The sequence below is a fragment of the Molothrus ater genome, chromosome 6 (assembly GCF_012460135.2).
Source record: "Molothrus ater isolate BHLD 08-10-18 breed brown headed cowbird chromosome 6, BPBGC_Mater_1.1, whole genome shotgun sequence".
Lineage (NCBI taxonomy): Eukaryota > Metazoa > Chordata > Aves > Passeriformes > Icteridae > Molothrus > Molothrus ater.
In genome coordinates, this window is record NC_050483.2 from 19461469 (window position 1) to 19488165 (window position 26697).

A 26697-nucleotide genomic window follows, 5' to 3' on the forward strand; every position below is an offset into this window, starting at 1 on the left:
TCCGTTTACCAAGCTTCCTTTAAAAAGTGTTGGTTTCAAAATGAAATTTCAAATGATGATATTTCATTTAAATAAGGAAGTTAATCTTTTCAGCCTGCTGCACTTTGTTAGGTCTGTAGTCACTCTTGCCTGTCTTCAGGGAAAGAGGACACAAATGATGCTGCTACTTTGAGTAAATAGTTTCCCAAGGAGGAGTTGTCAGACTGAGGGTTTTGACTTGAATGTGTTGCAGCTAGGATGTTTTGCACAACGATGTACCTGCATTACGTTCCTAAATCTGTTCTTCCATATACTAACAGGAATATTTATTGCCAACCTTTCTAGGCAGCAAATTGAGAAAAGAGTACTTTTTAAGTCTTTACAATGGCTTAAAACATCACTTTCCACAAACAAGAGTAATCCTTGAATCAGTGCTTTTCTCAAGTGCGATTTTAACGTGTTTAGTGGAGAAGCTCTGATATAAAGGTGCAGCAGAAGGAAGAATTAAGGCTTGGGGAAGGAGTAATTAGTTTCTGGTTTCTAGTGGCACAGTGAATTTTGTGCTTTTGGTTTGGGAATACGAGGGGGAAGGAAAATTTTTCTGCCATACATTTAAAGTTTTTCTGTGGTTTTGATCTTGCCATACAGATTTTTTCAGTGCTAAGTAAGCATCTCTGTCAGTGTGTGCTTCTTGCCAAGATGCTTCTGACACACAGAAGTTATGTGGGCATACTGGGAAAGTTGTGTCACCACCCTTCTCTGGCAGTTGCTGTGATTGATGGTCTGTTGTGTCTGAGTGTGATGAAGAATGTCAGCCAGGTAGAGGGTGATCTGCAATACACTGAAAAATTCATAATGGCCATTCAAATGATGGCAGTGATGACACTGCAGCGTTACCTTGTGGTAGCAGTCTCTGAGAACGTCTTCCTGCTTTTGGATGAAGCTTCCAGACTGCTGAAGGATACATTGTACCATTTCTGATCATATGAATGAACTTGGTGATCAGATGAGGATATAAGTTCTTGCTTCTTTTCACCTTATCTTAAGGATCTCTTGTGTTAGGGGTGTTGTATTATAGACATTTTCACATGACCCTCTTTTGAGTTCACACACGGAATGAATGGATGTTGTTTGATGGAGGTAACACCTCAGTTAAGTTTGTGTGTGCAGTCATCAGCTGTAATGAAGTCAATACTTAGTGTATTACTTCTAAATTTATTTTGTGGAAAAAAACACAGCCATCGTGCAAAGAGCTAATAGATAGTATTAAGTGTTTCTGGTTGAGCCATATCATCTGCTTTGTGTGTGAAACACAACAGTATGATCTATGACATAGCTTGGACAAAGTTTCTTGGTCCTGGGTGAATCTTAGCACTCCATTATATTTTCTGTGTTAGTTTTCCCTTTATACTTTCAGATTGTTCACAGAATATGGGTCAGTGTACATGGTCAAAAGGAATGCTATTTTTGAGTCAACCCCCTGAATCAGAAATATCCATACACAAAACTTGTAGCAAAGCAACAAGTACATAAATATTTCCTTTCTATGTTATAGACTATATTGTGATTGAATATGTGAAAATTAATTGCCTAGGAGATTAGGAGAATGTGAAAGGCTGAATGTGATTACTATAGTCTTTCTTGAGTGATTAAAAATGAAGCTAAATTAATTCTATTTATTAGTTGAGCTTCATCCCTTTTTTTTTCCCAAAGGGACTAACCCCTGAAATAAAGTCCTGTTGCTTAAGTAGAAAGCAAACACAGTTGAAGTGCTTTCAACATAACAGAGAACTATACAGTTAATTTTTCCTGCAGCCACTCCAGTTACATGGCTGTTAACAGTTAAATTATGAATGAGGTAGTCTGAAGGAAGCTTCTCCTGACTCTCAGCATTCTCTTTTGTTTGGGTTGGTCACCAGGGTCACAGGAGTCTCATTCCACATGGAGCAGTATGAGATGCAGACAGGCTTTCTTCTGGACTTGAAGAGAATGCGACTGAGTTGTCGGTGTCATTCACAAATCTCAGCTCTTCTGGGTCCTTAAACTCAAGGAGTTTAGGTTCTGGTGCAGTGAATTATGAGCGTTCTCGTACAGATTGATGAACAAAGGCATGTCTGGAATAATCTGAGCTGCAAGGTGCTTGCTTGGGGGTCTCTGAAAACAGAGCAGCCTGGTGTCTTGTATAATATATGAGATCACAGGTTAGCCAGTGACATCACCATTCTCATCATGTTGCTTATCCTGTGTCCTAGACAGTATGGCTTATTGTCTTTTTGTGTTGTGTAGTGTCTCCTGCTAACAGGATTGCACAGCTGACCTGTTAAATTGAGCATTAGTGATAATAACAATGAAAGCATCCTTTTTTGGAAGCATCTTGGAAGATAGTGACTTTTTTGTGTGTAATAAAAAGAATATTGAAAGTGGTCCCAAGTTTGTGGTCTTTATGATATAAGCGCAGGATTTGTCTTCTCGGCCAAATATTTTTTGCTTTTGTGAGAGTGCTTTTTTTGCTTAGGTGCTGATCTCCACATACTTCAGTAAATTGCCAGTATTGGGAAATGAAACTGAAGGGAAAATTTAGGGAAGATAATTGTGCTAAGTGAAAGCCCCCTCCTACTTGTCTTGTAGGAAGAAAGTCTTCACTCTCTTTAATTTTTTTCCATTTGCTTTACATCTTGTCTGATGCAAAGTATGTGAAACCTTTCTGAAGTGTTTAACTAATTTTCCAGTTATAGCAGAGTCTGTTACCTCAGAGCTTTGTACTTCACCTGTGAAGCCTGTTTTTCTGATGCTAATGGAGTAGCTTCAGAGAATAGGCAAAGCCTCAGTGTATGGGTGGTTGGAGTTTACTGGGCTTTCCAGCAGTGGAGGTGGCAGCTGTGACTGTGATCCTTCAACAGAAGATCTGAGCAGAATCTGTCACCTTGACTTTTAAGAAAATTACTGCAGTAACTGGGAGTCAAAATTAGAGAAATGAGTCTGTGAAGAATCTCAGGTGCCTTATTAAGAACTTTATTGCTCCCAAGTGTCTTCAGTTCAGGTTTCCCCAGGAGAAAAGTGAGTTTTCAATGTTTGGCAAGATTCCTGTTCTTTTAAATATAGGCCTGTGTTTAAAGAGAGGGTATGTGTGACAGAGTCTCTGGTGCTGAAGGACTGAAAATCTCAGTAAGTCTGGAGTAAGTCTGCTTAGGTATTTGGTTAGAAAAGTCAACTCTAAATGAGCAGAAGCAAGTAAAGACTGCGAGTGGGTTGAGACATTGTTCTGCCAAGGAGGAATCAGAGTTGTCATAACAGCAGTGATGCACTGCCACGCTGACTCTTGGAAATGCAAGGGCTGGAGGCTGCTTTGCTTTTGTTGCTTCTGGTGCACACTTCTGTTAAGTAGGAGAAGAACTTCTGTTAAGTAGTGTCTGTATCCATTACACTGGTGGTCTCTTTTGATGGCAGTGAGTGTCAGTCTGGCACTGTGTATTACTTAACAAAGTGTCCTTAAAAATACCTATTATGTACAGTTTTCATTGTCTTTTGAACTTGTAATGAGTGACAAGGACAGGAAGGTGCAAATATGTATGTGAGTAGTACTGGGAGAGCCACAATTAGAGCTAGCCAGTCGCTGATTTCTTGGGGCTGTGAAAGAAAATTAAATATTGTTGTTACAGAGAAAATATGTTCAGGTTGTCCTTGTATTCCAAAGGCATATCCTGCTGCTTGTTTTTTCTTACCAAGATTTGATAGATGCTTGGCAGAAGTCTTGGCATTGCTTGGCAGTAGCAATTCTCTGTTCATCAACTTGAAAAAAATGACTGCTGAAACTCAGAAATGCACAGAGCTGTACTGTTTTCATCATTATCAAGTCAATACAGTTTGATTTTTCTTACTTCTTTCTTTCCAGAGATTTGGGGAAAAAACAGAAAAGCTTTCACAAAGTCTGGTATCTTTCTTTTAATTCTCATTAATCAAATACAGTCTCCGGCAGTAAAAGCATGATGTGAGACCCACTATGCTAAATTTACACCCTGCAATTTTCAAACATTAGTTGCCACTAAATTGGCAGAGGGACTGGAACCAAATATACCTGCTTTGCAATTATATCTGCTGGGTTGGTATTTATGGAAATAGCCAACCAGGCCAACAAGAGTCAAAATTAAAATTAACCCTTATGGTAGCATGCTGAAACTGCTGTTCATTATTGTGTCAAGCAAGGTGCTGAAGAACCTCTGTCCTGGCCAGCCTCAGGTGCCACTGCAGCAATAGTGCTTACTTTCCAAGAAGCTTGAGGAAAAGATTGGCAAATTTATGAGCTTAGTGCACCCTAAGTTCCAGCTTGGATTTTGTGTGAAAACAGGTGTGTCCTGCCTTGGAACCAAGTCCTGTGCACTTTGCCAATCAAAAATTTATTACTATGTAGATTCCACGTCTTTTGTCTATGCATTTTGAGTTCTCTGGTTTACTGAGATAATTTTCAACAAAACAAAAATCTTTTTTTCATGAGGTTCCTGAGATCTTGTGTGTTTCTTCTGATCCTAGTGTGTGCAGCTCTGTAGGTGATTCCCCAGCTCATGGGTTTGCCCTGCAGCCCTCACAGCATTTGCCAGTATGGTGCACTCTGCCTGGACATGTCTTTGCCCCAGCTTCTGCAGAATGTACACTTTGTAGCATACAGAAATATGATGGGTGCCAGAAGGAATGTGGACTTTGTTTGTTTAGCCAGGAAAATGATATGTGGCATTATAGCACTGGGTTTTAGAGATCTCCTGAGTTTTGATTTGGCTCAGTGGAGAGTACCTGTTAGAAAAAAAATGTTGAATGAAGCCTTAAAAGGCAAGAATGGTTTTTAATGGTAGCTAACTGGAAATGTATTCATTTTTGTTAACTGATTTGTGCCTGGGATTGACTCATCTGAATGAAACACATCCAGGTTTGGAAGCTGGAAGAGGGCTCAAGTGAGACACCCAAAATATTTGGATTAGGGGCTGAAATATGTAATTGTTCTTAACTAGGGCCTACTGGCAAGCTTTTTTCTGACACTTGTTGTGTCATAGGCAGTTTGAATAGGATAGATAGGATATTTTTTTCTTTTGGGACCAGGATACGTATCTAAAAAGCAGATGTCGCTTTTCTTTTGAGAAGTTTTTCAGAGGATTTTAGGAAATAAAGGAAACAGAACTGTCAGAAAGCAAAAAGTGGGAAAAGGAAGAAAGTTGGTACACCACATACACTGAATCCTGGTCTTTTTGTTTTGTGGCCCTTTCCAGAGTCACTTGTCTACAGTTGCATCCATGGCTCCTAGGGAAAGTTCATTTTTCTCACGCTCTTGTGAAAAGCTTTTCTGCTTTTTGCTACATCTTCCTCTGTCTACCTTCATTCCTGTATTCTTCACTCTGTTGTGCTGTTAAATACAGCAGCTGTTGAAAGAGCCAAACTCCAAGATTACCTATGTTGCAGTGAACCCCCTGATTTTACTGCTAGCTCGAAAGCAGTTTGGGGTACGTGGTGTGTGGAATGGTGTCTTGCTGTGGAAGTATTTGCTGGAAAGAATCAGTCACCAGTGCCTTGCAGGGAGATTGCATAGCCCCACTGTGCTCCCCATGTTAATGTCCTGTCGTGTGGAGGCACTCAGTATATTCCTCTATAGGGAAACAACATCATTGCTCTTGGCTATGGCGTCTGGCACACGAAGTGAAAGACATAAGGTGAAACTAAACTCCAGTGAAAAGAGTGAGACCCTCCCTTCAATATAATCCCTGCCATATATCTGCCTAACAGCACATTTCCTATTGACAAAATGCAAATGATGCTTATTTTTCTGGTTTTGATTTGCTTACAGAAAGCATCAGCAGTCTAATTCATGTAGCAAACACTGAGTAACTTTATCTTCTGGATAAATTTTTATTATTGCTGTATAAAGCACCTCAGAGAGCTCAGTTTGAATGGGAGAAAATCATACTTTAGGTAAGTGGATATAAAAGCTGTTATTTCTCACTTGAAATTATTATTTTCTAGGTCTCTGGTAGTGATGATGAGAAATTTCCAACTTCAAATAAATAACCATTACTTGTATACATCTGTCATTCCTGAGCCCCATCTTCTGCCCCCACTTAACTCTCTTTGAGGCTTACCTAGTGGAGGACATGTGACCAGAGGTAGAGGAAAAGGGCAAATACACACTCTCGTATAAAAAGAAAGCTCTCAACTCTAAAGTAATGGCAAAATCTCTTCAAGTGGACCTGGAGCATGACATTTGAAGAGGCTTGTGTCCTGTGGTTAAATTAGACCAGTCTGTTAGGAGGGGTCTCCAAAATACTTTGAGAGTGGTGAGAGCTCCTGGACTGTCTGAAGGATGTTGCTGTGACGGTCCCATGGCTCGTCATGGTTTCATTTGTATAGGGTAGATGAAAATCAGCTGATTATAACCCAGCCTGGTGATGCTCTGAAATCAAGGCTCTGTTTTGGCTTGTCTTGTTAAAATTGGTTTTTTTTCTAACAGGGTCCAGTTCTCCATTCTGCAGCTGATGAGCAATGAGTTACCTTTCTCCTTAAAGATTTAAGGATGTTCTAAGGTCACTTTGCATCATTTTTTGTCACCCAGTACACATGGTCTTCATGTATGCCCTCTTTTCAGTTTCACTCCTACCTCTTAGTTGGATTTGCATGTATATGAAGAGGTTATCATCTATTTCTAGGTGATGCTTCTGTTTAGGAATACTATCCCATCTTCACTGTCTGTGCCATCACTACCACCTAGTACAGTCTGTCCCTTTTCTTATACTATTGCCTTTCCTTGGCTCTGATTGTCTTCTGGTAGTTCTTCTGATTTTAACTGTTGATTCAATGTATTTGGAAAAATGTACTTGTCCCTTTTCCAGATTTTTTTTAGGAGCCTCAGGAGGGAGGTTTCTGGTCTCCTTGTTTTCTTTTCTGAGGGCAAGACTTCAAAGCAGGAGCTGAGTTGCCTTCCTAGGGTAGGGAAGTCTGCAGATCTGTCTCTTGTCTAGATGAAAATCATGGTTATCTGTCATCAATCTTCTCACACTTGGAAATTAGCTCAGTGTTGTTGAGTGAAGGGTTATGAGTTTTTTCTTTATTGTTAAGGACAATGTTGATGTTTTGTTTTGTTACTCTGATCTGCATCCTGGCCTTCCTTGGGCTTGGTTCCTCTTTGGAGCCTCACACGCATCTGTCTCTTCCAGGCTCTTTGAGGTGTGACCTTTTCATGCAGTGTCAGAGCCCAAGTTCTCCCCTCATTACCAGTAGCAGAGCTTAGTGCTGTCACATCCTAAATGCAAACTCTGCAGAGGGAAGGTCCCTCTGCCAATCTCTATCATCAGAAAGATAATCGTTACCACAGCTTCATCTTGGTTTGCCTTCCTCACCATTATTCCACAGTGAGTTAGCTTTCAGAGCCCTGCACTTTTTGTCTCTAGCACAGCTTTGAAATGGTCAGTGACCAGTGCTGAGGGATACGCTTGGAGCAGGCACTGTGTGTGCAGCTGCAGTGGAGCGAGCTGCAGGTTGTGCCCTGCCTGGGAGGAATGTTGGGAGCCCCAGACAAGGAAGGAGCTGTGATCTGGTGCTGACCCTTTGCACAGCAGAGGGCACAGGGACCTGTGGCAGTGGCCAAGTGACTGGACACTGGGACACAGCAGGAGCCAAGGATTCAGTAGGAAGACCCCAGACTATTGGCAGCACAGACTGAGGGTATGAAAGCACAGGAATTCCTTTGCTCAGGCTCCCTCTCTAGAGGCACCAGCTCGAGCTGGTTTTGTGTTATGCACCGTGATTAAATTACTTAAAGGAACCAGAGATTTGAGAGTGCCTATGGGAAACCAGGGTTAATGTGGTAAGGAAACCTTGTCTGATGGGAAACCAGGATTAATGTGGTAAGGAAACCTTGTCTGATGGTGTGAGTGTTCAGGGAGTCAAGTGCACCCCTTGGGTCACTGAGCCCCGCACTGTGTAGGGGTTTCAGTCCCAGCAGTGAGAGAGTCTGATAGTAGGAGTGTGACTGCCAGAGTGACTCCTGGTGGTTGGACAGGAAAGTTCCTGTGACACCAGTAAATGTCAGTATGGGAAACCAGCCTTTACCATTTACACGTATGCTGGGGCACACAGTGGCATGTTTGGTTCTGACAGGCAGCTTTCCTTGCTGGAGAAGATTGATACACAGCTATCAAGAAGAAATTAGTGCTCTTGAAAACTTTGCTGCTTAAAGAAGCAATTGTGGAATAGTTGTTGAAGACAAGCAACATTGTGAGACTAAGTGGTGTCTATTGCAGTTGAAAATGGCAGAAGCATTTGCTTTAGGTTGCCTGACTTAGCCTGAGGAAAGGCTACAGTCCTTGTTGTGCTCTTAATCTGGAGAGGGCATGCATGTTCCTTTCTCTCTGTTTTGTGGTGGCATAAGCTCTTGGAACTTTGTGGTGGGTTGATTCAGGCAGCACTGAGACCTACAGGCTCTAGGTTAAGTGTTTTTGAAAGCTTGCTGCTCACCTGTGGTGGAGTTCATGCAAGTGGATAGTAAGAGGAAGACAGGAATTTACGACCGGGTTTAAAGAAAGATGGGGCTATTTGCTCTGATTTAAATCAGCTTGAACTGATGAGGGCATGCACCTTTAGCTAATCAGCTATGCACAGAAAGCAGCACAGAAAAGTTTGACATGGTGTCTCTGCCCCTGAGTAGCAATAGCATTCCATACTGTCATCATTGCATGGACTTGGATCTGTGGGCATTCTATAGGGGCAGTGGTTGTAATTTTGTATGTTTGAGTTTTTTTTTTCTTGCTGGCTGGAACATTCTTTTGTCTACCAGTTAATGATATCAGTTTGTTTGTTTGTTTTTCCTGTAACACGTAGCTCTTTCTTTAACTGCATTCACTTGCAAAGGTTGATTCTGTGTCTGATCTGTGTGCTGAGACATAAGACCACAGAAATATTAAATATTGTTAGAAGTGCTGAGCAACTACTCACTGAAGAAGAGGAAAGATGATACTTTGCTAAAGCACTCTTTCTCCCTTTCTGCATTTTTGTACTGCTGCATATTTGGGCATTGTTGCTTTTGTATACTGGGATGTAAAAGAGGGAGGAGTGTGTCCAGTGTCAGCTACCAATTCCAAAGGACTTCAGTGGTTTTTATGCCTGTAAGTTAGAGTGTACTTTAACCATTACCACAGTAAAATGTTCGTAGAGCAACTGACATTATGGAGTTGGGTTTTTTTCCAGAGAATTAACACTTTTACAGCCTCACAGTTGGCTTTTGCCAGTCCTTGTGGTTACTTCTCATTGGAGCAGCGCTTTAAGTGATTGCCATGTGACATAACAGAATAGCTTGAAGTACCAGTTGCTTGTGGGGAAATAACCTAATAGTGAATTCAGTTGTTTTCTCCAGACAGAGCAACTGTGGGATTTTTCTTAGATCATGTGTAAGGCCTAAATGTATTTGCCCAGCTAGTAAGGCTGAACATCCCGGAATTTGCACAGCTAACGAATCTTCTCTGAGGGCCCTGAAATGCAGGTAATTCAATACATGTTTTTAAGCAAGAAAATCTGGTTAACAGCAGCTGTTTATGATCTCTTGCTTCTGCACGCTGCAAAAAAAGTCCTTGCAGAAACAAGTCTCAAAAGGCAATTAAAAGCTTTTGATCTTTGAAAGCTAAGGTTCTGATTCTGATTGGGAAACTTAAACTTAGTTATGGTAGGTAGGTTTTTTTATTGGCATAGAATGTCATGTGAGGAAATTTAAGCCTAGTCCCTCTCAGTTGTTAGAAAAACAATAGAATACCCATAGTGCTTCTTGTTAAATGGAAGGGTTTTTTTAATCACTTCTGTTGCTCTTCTGTTATTCCTTTAAATTTGATGGTGAATGAATCAGACTCAGTCTTACTGCTGTCATATTTCAGGCATGATCTCAGTATTTTCTGGGCAGAATGTCGAGCTTGGCCTGATTTTTGGGAAATTGGAGTAGTGTGATGGATCACATGAGCTTATTATCTACTTGTTTACCCCTACTCCCCATTTCATTTCTTATAGGCACATCTGTTAGATACAAAAACTGATGCCAACTAATTACAAGTGTATTATTAAATGAAAGACACGAACAATGAAATCTAAATTCTGTCCTAAGATCTGTTGTAGGTTTTCTGCATAACTGTGCATAAATCCTTTAGTCTTGTTTTTGTGGAGACAAAAATAATGTTTTCCTCAGGGTGTTGTTGTAGCAACATGCCATAGAATCATAGAACATGCTGAGTTGGAAGGGACCCATCAGGATCATCACGTTCAACTCCTGGCCCAGCACAGGACACCCCAAGAATAATCCCACCCTGTGCCTGAGAGCATTGTCCAGACACTTCTTGAGCTCTGTCAGGTTTGGTGCTGTGGCCACTTCCCTGGGCAGCCTGTTCCAGTGCCCAGCCACCTCCAGGTGAAAAATCTTTTTTCTAATATCCAACCTAAGCCTGCTCTAACACAACTGCAGGCCATTCCCTTGGGTCCTGTCTCTGGTCACCAGAGAGAAGAGACCTGTACCTGCCTCTCCTCTTCCTTTCAGGAGAAAATTGCAGACTGCAATGAAGTCTTCCCTCAGTCTCCTCTTCTCCAGGCTGGACAGACCAAATGACCTCAGCTGCTCCTCACACAGCTTCCCCTCAAGGCCCTTCACCATCCTCAAGGCCCTCCTTTGGACCCTCTCTAACAGCTTCATGTCATTTTTATATTGTGGCACCCAAAACTGCCCCCAGCACTCGAGGTGAGGCTGCCCCAGTGCAGAGCAGAGGGGACAATCCCCTCCCTTTCTGGCTGGGGATGCTGTGCCTGATGCCCCCAGGACAGGGCTGGCCCTCCTGGCTGCCAGGGCCCTGCTGGCTCAGATCCAGCTTCCCATAAAGAGCCCCTATGTCCCTTTCCTGTGGCACTGCTCTACAGCCTCTCATTTCCTATCTATACACACCAGCAACCAGGGTTGCCCTGTCCCAGGTGCAGAATCTGGCACATGACCTTGCCTTGTTAGACTTTGCATAGTTGGTGTCCTTTAAAGGTATTAAAAATAAAATGTCTTTATCTTTGCTGCTTTGTTAAGGGAAGCGGTGTGGGTAGCTCTAGCTTGGATAAGAGCAGCATAAAATCTCCATTTGACCTTCTTGCTGGGGAATGCTTGTCTTTCGAGGTGCACCAAGTTCAGTAATCTAAACTATTCTTTCCTCTTTATTTATTTCTGCTTCCTTTTTCTATTTAAACATGTACTAGTTTGGAGCTGTGTTCGCTCTGCACTGTTAATGGCCCACAGCCTGTTTCCCTTCCATCATGGTAAGTGTGCCGAGAGCCTGCAGACCTGGGGGATGTATTTTTGGTGTATACTCAAGCAGCTGCACTGCTGCTGAGGCAAGCAAGTGGGGAAGCTTTGGTGAAGTGCTCAGTCACCCAAATATAGAATCCAGCCATGAAGGGTGCAGGTTTAAAGTAAGCCTGTTCACCTCAGCTCACTTCCTGCATGTGTTGTTACAAGGAAAAAGCAAATGGTTGTTTAATAGGGAATGATTTAGAAGATTATATTTAATTAAGGTGCTTCCACGGCTGAGTACTGAAATGCAGCCACCTACTACTGGGAACGTGTCAGTTGCTTCAACTAACGCTGTAAGATATTTAAAAGAAGATACTCTGTTCTATGCATATTGTGTTATTTATGGTGGAGACCATGATGGATTAATTGATCTCCAGTTCAACAAAGTCAGGTTTTGCAGTGAGGAATTAATGGGTGAATGATGGACATTGGGTAGTAGTCAGTGTTCCTTGCTGCAGTAGTTTTTCTGTCTAAATTCAAAGAAGCTATCCATTTTAGTGCTCTGAAAGGGATGGTTTTCCCACTGTCTTTGACTTGCCTCAGTAATATTTAGTGTTTAATTTGAAGTTACCATAGTAGTTTCTGGTCTTTTGGCTAAGACTGATCCGTGGTAAATCTTGAAAATGCCAGATACCAGATATACCTCATCTCATGGAAAACTGAAGGAGGGGAAGTTGAACCTGATCAATGAGCAGTTCCTTGAGTAATCACTAATTACCTGCTGCCTCAGTGAGGAAATGTTTTTGAGCACTTGTATTGCAGTGGGACTGTCAATCTGCCCTTACAAATAACCCTCATAACTTCTAATATAGCATGAGCACTGTAATCATCAGGCAGTTTAAATGAGGATAGGGGAGTATAGGGATTAAAACTACTCAAGGGGGATTTAAGTTGTCAGATAATTAGTGGCAGGTGTCCTTTACTCGTGGCAGATGGCTTAGGTGTTGTCAGAGGTTTCACTGCAGAGCAAGAGAGTGCTTGTCTTATTCTTTGCTTCCCAAAGCCAGCATGAATGTGCACAGGCATGCTTTTCTTCTGTTCTGGCAAGGACCTTTAGAGCAGTGCATAGGAAAGCAGATTAAAGTGAAGACTGGCATTTTTGCTGATTTACATGATACATTTATGAACATTGAGCTGCAAACAACTTTTTGGGTAATACCAAAGGTGTTTATTTGAGAGATGGAACGTAAAGTTCCCCCTCATTGATGTATTTTCCTTACCCTTTTGGTGCTGTTAATGAGCAATCTTTTTATACCCTATGTGCTTGAATTCAGTATGGGTGCCTTCCTCTTCAAAGCTAGTGCCTTGTTTTCATTTAAACAAGGGGTGAAGTGTAATAAAAAGGTTGAACATGTTTGTCCCACAGTCTCTCTGGGTGACTGTGTAAGTCCTGAGTTTCTCCCATAAGCACAAATTGACTCTGCCTTCTGTTTCAGTGCAGTGAGCATTAATCCAATGCCTTAATGCCACTGCTGTTATCTTGCTGACAACATACTTTTATTGCCAGTGAAGTTTGTGCATGCACATGTTAAACTGAAGTTTATAGGCAAAGCACTTTCTTCATGCTCAGCTTTTGAATTCCTTTTCTGAATGCATCACCTGCATTAGATCTCTGTAAAGTGGACATGGAGTGAGTCACATGCTTCATGTGAACATAAAGAGGTATGAAAAGAAACATCTGTCCTGTGGGGCTAATTTCACAGAAGCAACTGGCTGCAAGCATTTGGAAGTAGTTTTGTGTTCTCTGAGGAATCAAATCTTGTAATAGCCTACCAGTCACTTGACTGTGCTTATTTGCAGTCTTTTAAGATGACAGAAGAAGATCAAATAATGTTTGTTGAAGTCTGCTATTATTGCTGGCTTTTCTTTATTTCTGATGTGTTTTGCTGGTGATCAAGTATTGGCAGGTATTGAAGGTATGTCTTTGGATGCCATCCTGCTGCGAATTCCAGTTACTGACTTGCTGTAGTCTCTCTCCATTTGTTTTCGTAACATGTTGCAGATTTCAGTAGAGTTAAAACAGATTTCTGATGTGCTTAAATCAAACCTAGTGTGGATTTATACCTGGGAAAGGTTTAAGCAGAAATTAAAAATTAGTATGGAGTATAATATGTACATGGAGTGACAGGAAAGTATCATCAGTAACCCTCAGCCTCACAGCTACATACCAGCCTGATCAAAATAATTCTGTTTACATATGTAAAGCTTTAAGCAGCAATCCATTGAAAGTATCCTGTGAAGATCCCATGATTCCCACAAAAGACATGCCAAAGCTTTGGCAGTGAAGTGTTCATGCTTCATCCTTGGTGATGGATCCCTCTTGCCATGAGGCTGATGTTACTAGCATTGTTCTTGAGGTCAATGAACACATATGTGTCCTGTATTTCTTCCTCAAAACCTCCTTGGCCAAGCTGATTGCCTGCTCTTACTGATTATACTTTCTGATACAGAGCTGTGTGATCAGTAATGATCTGTTCTGTAATGTGCACAATTCTCTGGAGTGCTTTCAGGTAAAGGTGGTTTTGTGAAGGATATCCTTGACTTGCTTTCTTAATACAGTGTGAAGTGCTTGCTTAGTATGACTTTTCCTTTCATTTATTTTCCCCTGATTCTTTTTTGGGGAATATTAAATATTTAGATACCAACATTTTTGCAAGTGGCTGCTAAAACAGATTGATTTTCCTTACTCAGTCCCCTTCAGAGTGAAACACGAGTCCGTTTTTTTATATTCAGCCCAGATGGTATGCTGCTTAAAGTGAGCAATGTGTTGCAGTGAAAATGGACTACTTTCCCCTTCTTTCCTTCCTCCTTTACTTAACTGAACACATCCGTGTAGCTCCTATTTGGGTTGAATTCAAAATTAATCAAAGAGGCTGCAGGGTAAATATGTCAACTTTGGAATGCCAGCTCTGCCAGATTGAAGGAGTTTCTGCCCCTGCCAACAGGCAGTGCCGCAAGATGGCTACACAAAACCTGACATCTTTATGGACCTTGTTCGAAAAATGGACACGATGATGTGTTTTGGTTCTCTCCATGTCTGTACTGGGTATCTGTGACACTGCTTCTCCTTGTGCGTGTGCAGTCCTGCATTGGGCTGTGTGCTGGGTGGGCAGGAGCATCGCATTCCTGAGGGCTGGGAACTGAGGACCACACTGAGGATTTCTTTGGGGGGTTTTTTTAAGATCCATTAGGGGAGACTTGCAAAGTGTGAGGGAAGCAGAATGGGTAATACCATTTAAAGCAGTTCCACATGTGCTATTGTTTTGACAGTTTTTTAATCCACCAATGGATTTTTTGGGCATGGAGTAATGCACTAAACAAGATTCTAGACGCATTGGCTGTGACTCTCAAATTGCTCTCTGTAACATGCAACTCTCCTAGGAGCTGATGAAGGTCGTGTTTTAAGAGAAGTATTGGTTGCTTTGAAACTAGATCGAGTCGGAGTTCCCATGTTCCCATTCCTCAGCAAAGCTTGGGTAGGGCTGTCTGCAAGTATCTTGATCTGCCGCTATCTTTTGTTTGTTCGGTGAAAGAGTTAATAATACATCCTGACTTGAAAAGAATATTGAGGATAAGTTTATTATATGACAAAGGAAATCCTGTAAATAACTTACTGGATAACAAAATTTGATACTTGTTCCTGGAATGTTGCTTCAGTCTAATAGGGTAGAAGTATGCCATTTATTTAAGGAGTTGTTAAAAGAAACAGGGACTTGATAATGCTTTTTTAGGGAAGTTGTTTTTTGTTCATGTTTTCTGAAACTCTAAAAATTTCTAAAATTAGTTAGATTGGTCTAAATTTTTTCATTAAAGGAATGTGGAGATCATGGCTGAAACTTTTCAGCAGGATAACAGTAGTAGATCTGATAGGAGCTGATGTTTGGTTATTCTGCACAGAAGGTGTTACAGTGCTTGAGATATATCCAGTTACGTTTTCTCTTGGAAACACCAGGATGCTTCATGGAGCAAAGGCAGTTCTGTAGCTGGGACAGGTGGCTGTGAGACCTGCTGCTGGTTCTTACCCAACAACTTGCCCATGTCAAGAAGAAATCCCACTTAAGTGTTCACAGAAGGACTTCTTATTTTAAATAGGTGCTGCTTCCATGTGGATGGGGGAGCAGGTTGGATGAGAGATATATGAGGTTAGATGAGAAGGTAGTGCAGAACAATTGGGAGAGATGCCATGAGGCTGGTGCCTTTTTGTTGTTGCTGCCTAAATGGTCTGCCCTAGTTTCTTAGCTTCTGAGAGAGCAAAAGCCTTGGTAATTTCTAGTTCTCGTATCAAGTTTGAATAAGCTGTTTTATATGAGGTTTATTCTTAGCCAGGACATTTGTTTTGTAGTATCTGAGAACTTGTTAATTCTAATGAAAGTTAAAAAAATTACCAGGAAAGTTTTGTAGTACCATATTGACCTGAAACTGCTTTTAGGGGGAATTGTGGAGAAGGGAATTAGATTCTACTGTTGAAGTTCTTACATGCCTTGTAACTAGCTTGAGTACATTGACTGAACTTCTGCATTGCAAAGAATACTGAGGTATCTCTTTCCTATTTTGATCTGATAATGGCATCCTGTAATTTTGTTTTACTGTGGTAGGTTTTCTCCAGTGGCAGGCAGAGGTGGTGTTCATGCTCTGCGAGTGGCTTGCTAATAAAAGGTTGTGCTAATGCTGAGAGCTTCACCCTGCAGCTCTTTGAGTGTGGCGATTTCCACTTGGTCATTACTTAGCAGGTACATGTCAGTGATACAAAGACTGAGCTGAGTGTGTTTGATTACTGTTGTAACAGGAAAAAAATGCCTTAAACAGCATCAAACTCCTTGCTGGTTGAACACAGAAGTGCCAAACTCAGTTAACAGGGATGCTGTAAGGCTGCCCTAGCCTGGGGGATGCTGATTGGCAGCGTTGCATCTGTTCAGTGTTGCGTGGCATGGGTAGCCAAGGACAAACTGGTGCAATTGCTGATTTAAAGTCAGGGACTCAGGCATGAGGCAAAGTTGGTGTAGCGTTTCTCCAGGAGCTGCTGGGAGCAGTGAGGGCCCTGCCTGACTGTGATGGAGATGAGTCTCCATCTCCAGTGTGCTGTAGGCTGTAACAGTGTGGAGAGCAAACCTGCTGTTTCTCCATGGGAAGAGCAGTGATGCAGGGAATGAAACTGAGGTTTGAATGACACTGCTAAAAGATGTCTAATTGCCAGCTGCATGCCTGGGCATGCTTTTTGGTGGCTGTCACTCTCTTTCTTTAAGGTGCTGCATACAGCATGAGGGTTACAGGTGGCTCTGGAGACCTTATTTCCACCTTTTTTTTCTGAACTACATTGTCTTTTAACAGCTCAGGGCAAATTTCCATTAAGGCATCTGCTCTGTGCTGGCAGATTCTTGAAACGTCCCCAGGAAAGTCAGCCATTTGCAAGAAATAACATTTGAAAGGAAGTAGATTGTTTGAGACAGACATTGGTTTAAAGAGACTGCCTCCCTGAAGCATTCCTCTGTATCTTTTGAAATAGTGATGTGAAACTTAGCAGTTTTGCCTGTGTCATGGATGGAGCATTGTGATGTGTTGGGGAGGGAGAGAACAATCTACATTTGGCTGATTCAGAAGTTTCCGAAAGGCCTCATTCACTAATCATGCTATAAAACTTATTATTTTGGTAGGTGTGTTCTCCAAAGGTGCCTGTACAAAGCAGATTCCTCCCTGGGGCTTCAGGAATGAGCTAGGAAAAAGGACTTACCTGAAACTTCTTATGCTGGCAGTTGTGATCTGCTCTGTGCCCTGTGCAGCACTGAAGAATGGGGCTCTTACCATGTTGTGTTCACAATCGTTTTCCTTGCCCTTGGTGTTCAGGCCTTCCTGGGAGAGGAAGGAGTTGGACTCCAAGAGCAACAGGAAGCAAGATGACATAGGGATGGGCAGTGGAGGGAACCAACTACAGCTCTGCTATTCCTCCAGAGTTCCAAAAATAATGTGGTTATCCTCAAAATAGATAAATGATAGGTAAGTGGTTAAGCTTAGTGTCAGCTTAGTTTGTTCTTCCTGGTTCTGACCCATGAGGGTATGCAGATTGGCAGGGGAGACATGTTTTTAGGACATCCTTACCTGGGAAGGTTTGTATTTCTAGGGTTTTTACCTACTCAAGTGTAGGTTGCCTGGGACTAGTCTGGAATATGACAGGAAGACAAGGGGAAGGATATTATTTTTCTCACTTTCTGCCTTGTCTTGCAGCTTCCTCCCAGCTCTGTGACAGGTCATGCCATTTTGATGCTTATTAAAGCCATTGGGTGTCATTGTTCTTCCTTCACTGAAGTTCGTTCATGTTTCTGTGATATCTGCATTCCAAAAGAAAATGCACAAAATGAGAAAAATGGTAGATTAAGATGGTTGACTAATGCTGTGTTTAACCTTGATAGCAGATCTCTAGGTTTCTTTCTCTCACTTGTTCTCTTGATCTCCAGTATCCTGCTACTGTCCCCCCTCCACTTGGCAGACTCAGTGTGCCAGCTGCCTTACTACCCTGTGGACAAATTGTGCCAGGGGACTGTATTGACACCAAGAAGCTCAATTCTAACTTTGACCAGAAGCACTATATTTAAAGCTTAATTGAAAATCTAGTATGAATTAGTCAGTGTGTTACCTTGTGCGTAGCCCTTGGCTAATAACAACAACAACAAAATATTCTACAAGCTAAGTACTAATCTGACAAAAGCATGGGAGGATAGAGCTGAGTTCATGTAGCCTCATTTTTTAAATTGTTTAGACTGACCCTGTGAAGAAGAGAGAATTTTTTAAAAATGAAGATTGCTTTGACCAGGATAGAAGTTGGGTATGTGTTCCTAGAAAGAAAATAGCAAGAGGAAATCGGCAAAATAGTGTGTGAGAATGGAGAACAGATAAAACGAGAATTTAAGAAAAAGAAAGTGCTACCAAGTACCAGGCACAGGATACTGATAGGATGACAAAATAACCAGGATCAGGGTCCATTTGTTTAATCTTCATTCAACCACCAATAAACAGCTTGCTCAGTAACAGCTTTTGCTGCCTTTGTTAAATCCTCAATGAACTTACCTCTCTTTCATTTCCTGCAGACAGCCAACTGTTGCCTGGGAATAACTTCACGAATGAATGCAACATTCCTGGAAACTTCATGTGCAGCAATGGACGCTGTATCCCAGGGGCCTGGCAGTGTGATGGGCTGACAGACTGCTTTGATGACAGTGATGAGAAGGAATGCCGTAAGTGACCATTGCTGTGACCTTATCATGCTTTTTATCACAGGGCTTGGCTAACTGGTCTTACTGCTGTGTTCTGTGTTAGAGAAGGAGCAAAGCTGCTGCCACTTTCCTCATTTGGATCTTGCTGGAGAAAACACTTAGTGCTTCAGGTCTTTAATATTCTTCAATGTCCAGTTTTAATACAGCACTTGGAGGTACGTGAACTGATGATAAATTGAGATGGACTTGACTTACAATTCTTCCATGATACTTTGTGATTTTCAGGTATCTTGTATGTACTGCTTCAGCACACTGGTGTAGTGCTGTAAGTTGACCTTCACTACCATCAAACTTAGTTCCTTCCATTTCAAACTTGTTGACTGTATCCTGTGATTTTTGTTACCTCCAATCAAAATGCAATTCTTAACTCTATGAACTTTAACAATAACTTTCTAAAAAGTGGGCTAAATTAATTTGCTAATTGGTGTTTTTAAGTTTTAGTCCTTCCTAAAGAACTTCTAGTTCTAGAGAGCTAAGAAAGTCTGGTTCTTGTCTGTGAATTCATCTTTTTCTTAGTATTAAGCAAGATTTAGTTGATGTTACTCTGCCACAACATGAAAATTTCTAGTCTACATGTGTTAACCAGACAGCAAAATTATGCTGTATCATAACGAAATCCACTTGAGAGTGAAAAAAATCAAATTTCATGTGATTCTAGAGCAACTGAGAAATTTCTGCGACATTACTGGTTTTCATGTAGCAAATGTGGTTTCTCTGTGTAAACTTTACAGAGGTTTTCATTACAGTTAAACTGAATTTATAATAAGCTTACCTTTCCCAGGACATCCAAGACAGCATTAGCTTTGCTGATAGAGCAGAAGGGAAAAAGAATTCTTTCAAATTACCTGACTAGAAATCCTTGAATTGTTAAATGCTCTTGCTTTTTAAAACTTGATTCCTCTTCTTTAATGCCAGTAATCCATCCCTTTTAAATAATGGGGCCTTAATACCTGTGCTGTGTAAATCTCCATATATAGTTTTGCTTTAGGCCAGTGAGCTTTGCTCACTTTCTAAAGAATTAAAACTATCTGTATGAAGTATCTAATGCTTTGCAGTCTTTGTAAAGCATCAGGCTTGTGTTGTAGCATTGAAGACGGGTTAATTTAATTTTTTCACACTTAAATGTTGATATTAAAGGATAGGCCTGTTGTAAGGATTGATTAGTTTCATGCATATCTGTTTAAACCCTAGCAGAAAATTATCTCAGTGGGAGCTTTGGCAAGAATAAAAATATCTAAAGTTCAACCTGTACCTTTCAGTGAGATGTTCCTGATGACAACAGCTGTGTGACTCAGGTTCCTCATTACTTGGCTCCTGAATAGACTGCTGGCATGACTTTTGGTGTGCTGCTTCTACTTTTTAAAGCAAGCTGAATGACAGTACTTCTTTGTATTTATAGGATACACACCAGGAGTTTCTGTGTCTCTAAGAATGTTGTCCTTGTCTGGCTTGCTTAAATTTTTTCATTTGATACAATTAGATGATGTCTATGAAGATTTTCCTAATGAAGGCTGGACTGGGTATTTACTCAGGAATCAGTAAAAAGAAAATATGCTTTGTGACTCTGTTCAAAAATTTCCTTACCAAAATCAGTTGGGTCTGGTGAATTGCAGACAGTAATAAACATAGTAACTGACAATAAAATATAAATAGCTGTAAAATGGCAGTTCATAAAAGCTGTTCTTGTCACCACAGACTCAAATAAACCTCAGTGATGTAGGCTATGCTGCAGCTCTGAATTTTAAGTTGCTGCAGAACTGTCCTTCCTGGGTTTTTTTTCAAATACTTTTATCCGGCTTGATTGGCTGACAGTTTCCTGGATGAGCAATCTTTTGATCCTGCACAAATTGATGGAGATAATTAGACTGTTCTTTCCTCTTGCCATACATCTATCTGTTATTGGATCACCCTCACAAATGTAAAACTAGCATACAAAAGAGGCTTGCAGGGAGAGCAATCAATGTGAATCCTATGCTGGCCTGCTGTTAACAGGTCAGATAAGCCAAAACAGAATGCAGATAGTGCTCATTTGAATCTCCACATTTGTAGTGTTTCCAACCAGTCTTTTAGGTTATAAAGTAATCAGAGGTTGGATGGGCTTATACAGACCAAATCTGGTTTTAGATTTGTTCCTAGCTCAGAGATAAGGCATTGAAAAGCAGCCTTATAGGTATATATTTTTTCCCAGCATTTTAGTCTATAGTTTGTTACTTTCCTTCCATGAGAACAGGGCTCTACTTCCTAAAACTTACCTTGCAGCGAAATTAGAGTTCTTTGTTTTCTACTGTGATTTTGCTTTGCAATAGCTGAGCTGTTGATGGTGAGCACAAAGCCATAGGAGTTGCATTAGCAGCATGAGATGGCTGAGTTCCCAGTGTGTTACTACTCACAGCTGTACTTTAGGCTGCTTTGTCTGTGATTCCTCATCAAGTAACTATTTCACACCGAAAAGTGTTAATCTTGCTTAAAAAATATGTGTGTGTGAGTAGGAGCTTGGTTACAGGGTTCACTTGTTGTGAAGATGAGTATGCTGTGTTGTGGCATGAGCATGAGGAAGTAGTCATGCACACGTGTGTTATGTGGAATGTCTTTTTTTCTGATTTGTCTTACAGTTGAATGTGGATGTCCAACAATATTTTATCAATTCTGTTGCTCTAGCATCTCATCCTGTCTGCCCCCCTTTAAACAGGAAAACTTTGAACTCTGGGTCTGGCTCTGGATTTTTCTGGCCAGCAAGTGGAAAAGTGATGGTCTGTGTGAAGAGGAAATAAGATGCAAAGCAGAATTACCTGCACATTGTCCATTCATGTCTTAACTCTTTCCTCTCTTTCTTTTGTTCCTTTTCTGTCTCTTCTGCAGGACCATCTCTGTTAACCATGTCACTTTGCTTATGGCCTTTCCTTACTCTCCCACACTTGCCAGAACCCATCTGTCATCTTCTGTGCTTCCTCTGTGCCCTTACCTGTCACCTTAACACATCCCATGCCAGCTGTCTTTGTGCTGTTTCGTGCACAGAACATTTCTCATACTCTTACTTCTCTAATAGTGATGCGATGACTGAAAAATGTTACTTGGTTTTATCTGGGGAGGAGGGTTGAGGAAAAGCATGGAAGGGAGGGAATAAACTGAGACAGTGACTTCTCATTGCAGTACATAAGAACTACTTCTTGAAGAACAACCTTGCTTTGTTTTTTCCTCCAAGTAACTAATTGAGCTTGAAAAGGATTAATTTACCATATCAATGTGAATGTTTTGTGAGTACTTCCAGTTCTCTGTAGTTTGAGTAAACTGCTGTCAACAGTGTATCTCCCGGTGGAGAACTGTTTTGTAGTTCATTCCCATCTTCTGGTTCTCATCGACTGGATTGCTCCTCAGCCTGTTGTCCAGTATCTGTCACACACATTTCTTTGAAGTGTTGCTATTATTACTGCTTTTCACCTGTCTAGATGATTTATAAAGGAAGCTGAGGCTCTTCTTCACAAATGCAGAATCTTTACCAACAGGACTTTCCTGTGAAGCTTGGAGGGATTGATTGCACAGATCCTAAATCCTCCTCTGGTTGCACACCAGGCTTTATAGATACCTGGGGTGTTAGTGCTTGCCCTGGTCAGGTTGGGAGCTACATGCTGTCAGCACTCAGTTCTTTCTGTTATCAGGAATGGAAGATACAAAATTTTGCAAAATAAAGAGCCTGAATGGAAGGAGCCTAGAAATGTGTGCTTGCATGTTTTGAAACATTTTGAGGTAAATGGATTATCTCTGGTGCTGACTTCTATACCTACCTGCTGACCTATTCCTTTGGAGCCAAGACCTGTGTCTTGCTCTTGGAAGGATTCTCATCTTGAGATTTACGAGTGCATTAATATTCTTAGTTAAGCTCATAATTTACTCTGTCATCTCTATTTCCTCTTTCTTTTGCCTCTTTGTACATCTTTGTATTAGATTATTACAGAGAGAACATTGTGAACACAGAATGGCTTTTGTCACTAATGAGCAGCAGTTAGTGGGGAGATGGCATGTGCTGCCTTTGTCAGCTAACGAGCAGCAGATGGTGGGGATTCAGAGCATGGCACATCATCCACGCTAAGTGTCTGGCATGACAGCAGCCAGAATTAGAGACATACCAAATACCCAGGAGTCTAGATTTTCCTTTGTTGCTCTTCTGAGAGATGCCAAATTGGTATGTTTAGCTATGAGCAAATAGTGGCACAGAGTGAAGCAGTGACTATCTGTGTTACTCCAAGGGCTGAAGAGTGTAGGCTGTGGGCTAGAAGAACACTGTGTGCAAGGATAGCCTGGGGGCAGCGTGTTCTCACCTTCAAACCTCTGTCTCACTTGTTTCTGTTTCCAGTTGGCGCTGTTGCTCATTCAACACAAACATAAAGGTAAAGCAGGTTTCTGAGTCAATGCTAAAAGCTGTGACTGGGTTGTATAGATGTCTATATTGAACAATGGAGTATCATCCATGCTTGTAAGGATGTGCTGCCAATGCACTCCTGGGCTGGCTAGCAAGAGCAGGTCTGTAGGAGCATCCGGAACTGTGGTAATAAAAGCTCATTTCATCACCCGCAATCCATTGTCATCAAACCTTGATCTCTGATCGTCCTTCAGACAGAGCAAGTCTCCTCCATGGGGGAGAATATCTTTATTAAATGAAGTGCTGCATGAAAATGGTCCATTATAATTAGGATTCCCCAGACAGGTATTGAAGCCACCTGCCAAGCAGGCTTCCGCTAAAGGTCAGTTCTGTCTCTTTGCCTGAGACACGTGTGCTTGCAGGGAACTCGGTGCAATCAGAACTGAAGGTTTTGTAATACCTGCAAACCTGGGTTGCACTCAGCATGGTGTGGTGAGCTAAGCTTTTCTGCACTTTCACAGCAGCAGGCTAACTCTCAAGGTCCTGAATACTGTGTCTTGTATTTAGGCAATCTGAGAAACCAGTTTAATCCAAGTGTCCAGTAGATCTGGTAAGAACATTTCCATTTGTGTCAGGAAATTTAATCCCTTGGCACCCCTGCTGAAGCCAGGGTCTGGTGACAAGCACTGTAGGAACTTCTACACCTGGTAGGCTGCATGCCATAGTTGCAAGGATGAAGGTGGGGAGGTGGGAATGTGTTCTGGTTATGCTTGTGGCCATGCTTCCGTTGCCGGTTTTGCAGGAATGCAGAAGCATTTTTAACTGTCTTTGTCAGGTACGTAGAATAATATTTGAGATAGTCCTGTAATTACTTGTTAATTGCTGATATGTTAGCATATTAATCTTTGATTTCATCTTCTCTTGTATGTCTTTAAGCTATGTTCTTGCTTTTACCCTGTAGAGTTGGAACTGTGTGTTTATGTATAGTAAACATGACCTATTTTGTCACATTCTATTCTGTGTCTCTTTCCTATGTTGAGTATGTTCGCATTTCCATTTAATCTATCTCAGTACACACAGGATTTTGTATAAATGCTTTATAGTCTCAGAAGATTTTATAGATCAGGTGTCATCGGGGTGTGGAATGCTGGGGTGGGAGATGTGGCACAAGTAAGTCTGCATCATGCAAAGTGTTTGTATCTGCATGCTTGCTCTAAATCTTCATTGTCTCTGCACTAGTGAGGACTTAAACTGGATTAGCAGTATAGTGTAGTTTGAAAGTGCAGCACATAGTAAACATTTTTAAGTTTCCCCGAGGTTTGATGTACCTTTTTTTCCTTGTTTCTTCCATCTCCAATATGAAGCTCTCTTACCAGACAAATGTTTACTGCTCCCTCTGGCGTTCACTTGCAACAGGTGTTGAGCTCCGTACGCTGAGGAGTAGCGAGGCCACGGGTTCGTAATGATCAGCTACACACGGCCCTGGGAGAGAGAGAAAGAGTCTTTTCACAGGAATGCCAAATGAAACCCACGCTCTGCAATTAGTAGCCCGGGTTTCCTAGATCATGTGAAGAATATTTTACTGTGCTCTAAACCCTTTCATTTGGGAAACTGAAACTCTTGGAGAACAAAAGCAGATTAGCTAGGTTTTTTTTCAGGTGAATTTTAACTGACTTAATTGCATTCAGTTTCTACAAAAGAGGTACTTTTTTAACAACTGCATCTGAGGGCTGGAAAGTTTTTGAAAAAGAAAAAATCCCACTGGAACCAAAGTCAAGTTTGAGGAAGTTTGTCTGTCATTGGAGAAGCTCTTGAGTGCAAGAACTCCTACACTTGCTGGCACGAGCTGCAGTAGGAAGAAGGTGGTTTGAGTGGGGGCTGCAACAGCTTCAAAGCCCTGTCATATGCTTGGAAGCCTCAAATGAGGACTGTCAGACTGCCTTGTCCTGCCCTCTTTGATATAGGGTATATTTCTGGAGGTGGCCTTTAGATTTGTTGCTGTTTGCTGCTTTAAAAAAAAAAAACCACTAAGGTAAATCATGGGGTTTGCCCTCAATCCAAGAGCATGCTTTGAGACTGCTCTATAGGAAGTTCAAATGTTGATAGACTAAGACACGTTGTGTGCTTTTCCCTTTTTAAGTCCCAAAATTACAATAGAGGCAAAGGCAAATTTTAGTACTAAATGGTCATTACTAACAACTCAAGTCTTTCTGGTGACAGTCTGAATTTAGATGTGTGTTCTCAACTTGTTAAGGTTTGCTCTGAGAGCAGTTAAAATCACGACTTCCACACTGCTGAGAATAAGTAACCAGCTACTTTTAAAGGCAGAGGAAAAAAATTTGTAAAGACAATGAGTGCTACAATCTTTATAAGGTATTAATAAGTGCTTATTATGACAGTGCAGTTATTACAGCTCAAGACATTTTGCTTGGATTTAACCACTTAGCAGGGTCAGTCTAATGATTGGCTTTCATGTACAGGAACAAAGGGCACAAAGTAACTCTGGCTCTCATCCTTTTAAATACTAGGCTTTCAGTTCAACAAGCAGAGCTCAGTGCACTGAAGAATGAGATGTGGTGTTTTGCTAGAAAAGAAAATAGAAATGTCTGCCTCATTCAGAAGGGATTGTCTAAACCAGTTGAGATCTAGAAATACAGCAGTGGGCCATGACTTGGGCAGGACTAATCCTACCCATCAGTAAAGACTACTGACTTTGAATTAATATTCAGTAGCCCCAGAAAATTATGCTTAAAGCATCAGTTAAAGCTAGGTGTAGACTAAGAGTAATTCTACAGAAGATGAGGGGCAGGGCAGGGTGATATTTAGAAGAGATGCTTTCAGATTCCTGGGATTAAGATCCAGCATTGCATACCTGCAACAAGTTTTTGGGTTGTCCCATCATATATAAAGTTGAAGGCATCTCAGCTGCTGCAGTCTGCAGTTCCTAGCCAGCTTTGAGAAGATACCGTGTCTGTTAAGTCGTATTCTGTCTTTCTAGTGAACAGTGTATAGGCAGTGTGAGCTAAGTAGCTGTGAAGTGGTCTTGTATCAAAGCTCACTCGTTTTTAGAGAAGATAAGTATGCATTTATTTCTTATTTGCATGTAAGTGATTTAGTGACCTGGCGCTTAAAAAAAAAACTAAGTAAACCCAAAAAATACTGAAAAGGGAATTCCAGCATTGAAATCACTTTTTCATATCTGAGGATTTTGTTACAACCTTATGATTGTAACACAATTCAAAAGTATTACAGCTGAACTTGTAGTCTTCAGTTCATTGAACCTCTGTCTGCTACTTTGGGAAGTGTGGAGTGTCTGTGATAAGGCTCAAAGTACTTACCAGAGGGTTAGGTGGCTGTGAACTTTGGTCATTGTCTGTGTGTAGTTGTGGAGGTGATGACAAGCCTCTGCTGCAAACGGATGTGTACAAAGACAGACAAATGGTTGATACAAACTAGGCTTAACCCAAATGCTAAGAATAAGCCCAACCCTAGGTGAGGGAATACAAGGTGCATGGGGGTGAGGCTGGTCATAGTCAAACTCCTCTGCTAAAGCGGGTATACCTGCAGCCAATTGCACAGGATCATGTTCATGTGGCTTTTTTAATATCTCCAGAGGAGGAGACTATAGAACTTCTCTGAGCAGCACTAGCTCTGGACAGATTCCTCCCAACTCAGCCTCACCAAGGCAAGGTAGAGTGGCGTTGGCTTTCATCTAGTGCTCAGGTACCTCTCTTGTTCTCCATGATCATTCAGAGGCGATA

General features: G+C 41.3%; 1 protein-coding gene across 1 annotated transcript in view; it reads left to right on the forward strand.

Annotated features, from left to right (window-relative positions):
* LDLRAD3 (low density lipoprotein receptor class A domain containing 3) overlaps positions 1-26697 on the forward strand; it is a 107996-nt gene that overhangs the window by 16817 nt on the left and 64482 nt on the right. The window contains exon 2 of the mRNA XM_036385050.2: positions 18394-18540. Coding sequence (XP_036240943.2) covers positions 18394-18540 — 147 coding nt within the window. The remainder of the gene's footprint in view (positions 1-18393; positions 18541-26697) is intronic.